General features: G+C 49.7%; 1 protein-coding gene across 2 annotated transcripts in view; it reads left to right on the top strand.

Annotated features, from left to right (window-relative positions):
• The window catches only part of ICE1 (interactor of little elongation complex ELL subunit 1), a 57,049-nt gene extending 53,598 nt beyond the window's left edge, over positions 1–3,451 (top strand). For both annotated transcript variants that reach the window (XM_059416850.1, XM_059416851.1), the window contains 2 exons: positions 1,519–1,617; positions 2,390–3,451. In XM_059416850.1, the coding sequence (XP_059272833.1) occupies positions 1,519–1,617; positions 2,390–2,571 (281 nt within the window). In that variant the 3' untranslated portion in view covers positions 2,572–3,451. The remainder of the gene's footprint in view (positions 1–1,518; positions 1,618–2,389) is intronic.
• The last annotated feature ends 356 nt before the right edge of the window (positions 3,452–3,807 follow it).

Genomic DNA, 3,807 nt, shown 5'->3' on the forward strand with positions numbered 1-3,807 from the left:
TTATCCTGTCGCGGGCAGTTATCCTGTCGCGGACATTTATCCTGTCGCGGGCAGTTATCCTGTCGCGGACATTTATCCTGTCGCGGACATTTATCCTGTCGCGGACATTAATCCTGTCGCGGACATTTATCCTTTCGCGGACATTTATCCTGTCGCAGACATTAATCCTGTCGCGGACATTTATCCTATCGCAGACATTTATCCTGTTGCAGACATTTATCCTGTCACGGACATTTATCCTGTCGCGGGCAGTTATCCTGTCGCAGGCGTTTATCCTGTCGCAGGCGTTTATCCTGTCGCGGACCTCTTCACTGTCTGGCTCGGGGGCCTCTCTGCTCTGCACTCAGGCTCTTGCAGGACATTGTTTTGGTTGAAGTGTGTGAAGATAATACAGTTTTGTGCGGAGCTGATAAAGGGAGAGGAGTATTTTAATAGCCTCTTCAGATCATTATGGATGTTCTTCGACACTGTGGTGAACTTCCACAAGGGGGACCTCCCGGAAGGCTGGATGCAGCTTGAAATCTGAGCCTCCCCAGGGAGTCTCCACTGAGCGGCCTGGGGCTCTCGCAGTGCGTGGAGGTGGCCTTCTGCCCAGTCGTGATTCTGTGACTTGCTCCGCGCACTTGGAAAGTACTGACTTGCACAGGTCTTCCAAATATCAACAGTATCGAGAAAACAGGCATTAATGTCGTCACTGATCTCATCAGATTTTTGAAGCTGTCAAGCTCTGGGTGGCTGATGGAAGGTTTTCCAAAATTCTGGTTTTGCTTAAGAGCTCACATTTTATCTTGGACAACAGCGATAAATTTCCTTGCAGTGACTAGGTTCACTTTATTCATTTTTGAGAAAGTGTCTGTCTTGGTCTGAAGAGCTGTAGTCAGTCAGTCATTCTTTCAGGGAGATGTGGGTGTTGCTCCCCGTGCCAGCAGCTCCCAGGCCCTGGGGCCCCGGCTTTCGTGCCGTCCGTCTGGGCTGAGCCCTGGGAAGAAGGCAGGTCACTCCTGAGTGAAAGTGCTGGTGGTGTGAAAATTGTTTTGACCCTGAGGACTCTGGGGGTCTGCGAACCACACTCAAGTGTCGCTGTGCTTCTCGGCTGGGTCAGAACGGCTGTGGGTCAGACCAAAGCCAGGCCTGCTGGGCAGCTGTGCGGAGCTTCCTGGAACCTCATAGAAGTCCACCATTTCCCAGTGAGCCTGCGGCAGCCAGTCTTTCTCCCAAGTTCCACTCCTTGTGATACCTTTGCTGAGACAGCCAGGTGCCTTTGTGTCCTGTGTGTGAGTGAGAGCGGGGTGGTTGGTCGCCTCGGTCCCCACCGCCCCCAGTAAGATACATGGCGCTCTGTGGGGCCCTGGTGCCTCACATTTTAACCTGTTTTCATGTAAGAAACATGTTCCCATTTGAACTTCAGGATCCTTCACGTACACGGTGTTACAGGAAGGAAACCAGAATTTTAGAGCTTTACGAGAAGTTCACACTTCACTGAAGGTGGCTTGCGTTTTGGTTTCCTTGTGTCCTCAGGTCGCCTAGGCCAGCTGGGCTTGAAGGAGGGCTTCCCGTCCGCTGTGAAGAACATCAGCTCTGTTATCGGCATGTTCATCCAGCACGCCCGGGACGAAGGTAAAACCTTTGTTGATTGAAGTGGTTTTTGAGTCGCACGCGGTGCTCGGTGCCCCCCACTGCCGTGCGCTTGCGGGGATCGGCCTGTGGCCACTGGGCCTGTGCGCCCCGCGTGGGAGCTGCTGTGGGTTTTCTGGTGTGTGGTTTAAATTACAATTTAACTAAAATTTAGCTGATTTTAGTTAAATAACTTCTGAAAAGCCTTCTGCGAAATGAGAAGGCCCTCACAGCAGGGTCTTGGGCCTGGCCGCGGCCCGGTGGCCCCGGCTGCTGCTCCGGTGGTGCACTGTGGTGTGCGGGGCGGGGAGGGCTAAGCTCCCCGCAGGGCTGCGTTCCTCGTGTTCAGAGCAACGTGTAAAACTCCCACTGGATAGCCAGTGGGCTCACCACTTTGCCAAATGCTTTGGGATCCACATTTTATGGAGACTCTGGAATGGAGTGTGATCCTTCCAGAGCTGCTCCGGGAACCTTTGGCGCGGGTCACACGAGGCTGGGAGCTTTTTGGCCGCATGGCCTGTGCTGGCTCTGCCAGGGCTGGGGGCCAGGTCAGCACTGCGGCCTGCCCACAGCCCTTCTGCTCCGCTGCTCTTCTGTTTCTTCCATCTGCAGATGTGTGCTTCACCCATTGTTTCATTGTAGGACTTTTCTTTCATATTTTTCATGCCGGCAGCAGGTGTCCTGTATGTGAATAGTGATTCAGTGGAGGACAGCATGAACATTTTGAATCACAAGCATCTTCTTGTGTAATGACGGATATGAAAATTCCTTGCAGATATCCCGTGGGGCATCCAGCTGGCGGCTGTGTACGCGCTCTGTGATTTGAGTCCCAGCAATCCAGCGGAAATATCCAAGATCCTGGAGGCCTGGCGCCAAGAGACCGCGCACAGCGTGCCCTCCGCGGTGCTCAGCTGCCTGGAGGAAGTCAGCTCGCTGTGCGCGGAGGAAGTCGGCTAAGCCACCCCGCGCCCGGTGTCTAGAGAAGTGCCTTTACATATCTCGAGTACAAATAGATGAGTCAGCCCGCGGAGCACAAACTGAGGTTTTAAAAGGAAAGACATCGAAGAGAGAAAATGCCCAGAGGCTCTCCTCACTGTGGTGAGGAGACAGAAGCCAGCCGTGGCAGGGCTGCCTTTCCCTAAACTGCATACATTTCACTTAAGGCTGTTGTGATCCCATGACATGTGGGTTGTATTATTGTGTCTTGGTCAAACAACAAAAACTTGAACTTAGCCCTTTTTTGCTGCAGAAAGTGTCCTTTAGTCGCTTTTTAAAATTGAGTGGCATTTTATAATGAATTTAATATAAAAGCAGTGATTTGGTTCCCAGGCTAATTTTGAACTTTGCGCTGAAATGATTGACTAGGGAAAAATAAGCTGGCTGAGAAAGAGCTAGAAGACTCTTCGGCTGTCTCAGCTGGAAATGGGCTTCAAATTGTTTCTCAAGGTATAGTGCGCGACTGGTCAGAGGAGAACCCAAGAGAACCTTAGAGACCCGCTCTAGTGCATCATCTTCCTATCTCTGCAGGCCCTTCAAACTGTCACTGTATCAGGACGAGGAGGGCTGAAGAGTAGACGTTCACTTGCAGGCTTTGTGTCAGCGACCTGTACATAGACAATTCAGAGACGCACAGGCAGGTCTCTGTGTGTGCCGTGTATATATGGACCGTGCTATGATGTGCTTCACATTTGATGATATTCCACTTTCGGAATTTTAGTATTTGTACATAGAAAATGGGTTTAATAACTCACCGTGGTTCTGATTTGTCTTATATTCATCATTTCTTAAAATTCTTGTATGTGTTTTTTATAATAAAAAATTAAAAGTAAGCCATGCACATGATTGTTCTGATCAGTGAAGAGTGACACTTGGCATTCCTTCTACTCTAACCAAAGACGGAAAATTCTCCACTCTAACCAAAGATAAAACGGCCATTCCAAGTGGTAGAAACATGCTACATTACCATTGTCTAGCGGGTTTCTCCGAGATGCTCTTAGTGACATTGGAAACCGGATGATTACATGCTGATTGGCCCCCATGATTGGGTTTGTTTACTTACAAGTACTGCTGCCCTTTAAAAATTACATTTGACAACTATTTTGCTACTCCTGCCTCGTGTTTTTAAAGTAATTATAACAAACATAATTGAGATTTATAAATAACTCTTCATTGCCCTTTGGAAGCTCTTTGTTG

The sequence above is a fragment of the Mustela nigripes genome, chromosome 12, assembly GCF_022355385.1.
Source record: "Mustela nigripes isolate SB6536 chromosome 12, MUSNIG.SB6536, whole genome shotgun sequence".
Classification (NCBI taxonomy): Eukaryota; Metazoa; Chordata; class Mammalia; order Carnivora; family Mustelidae; genus Mustela; species Mustela nigripes.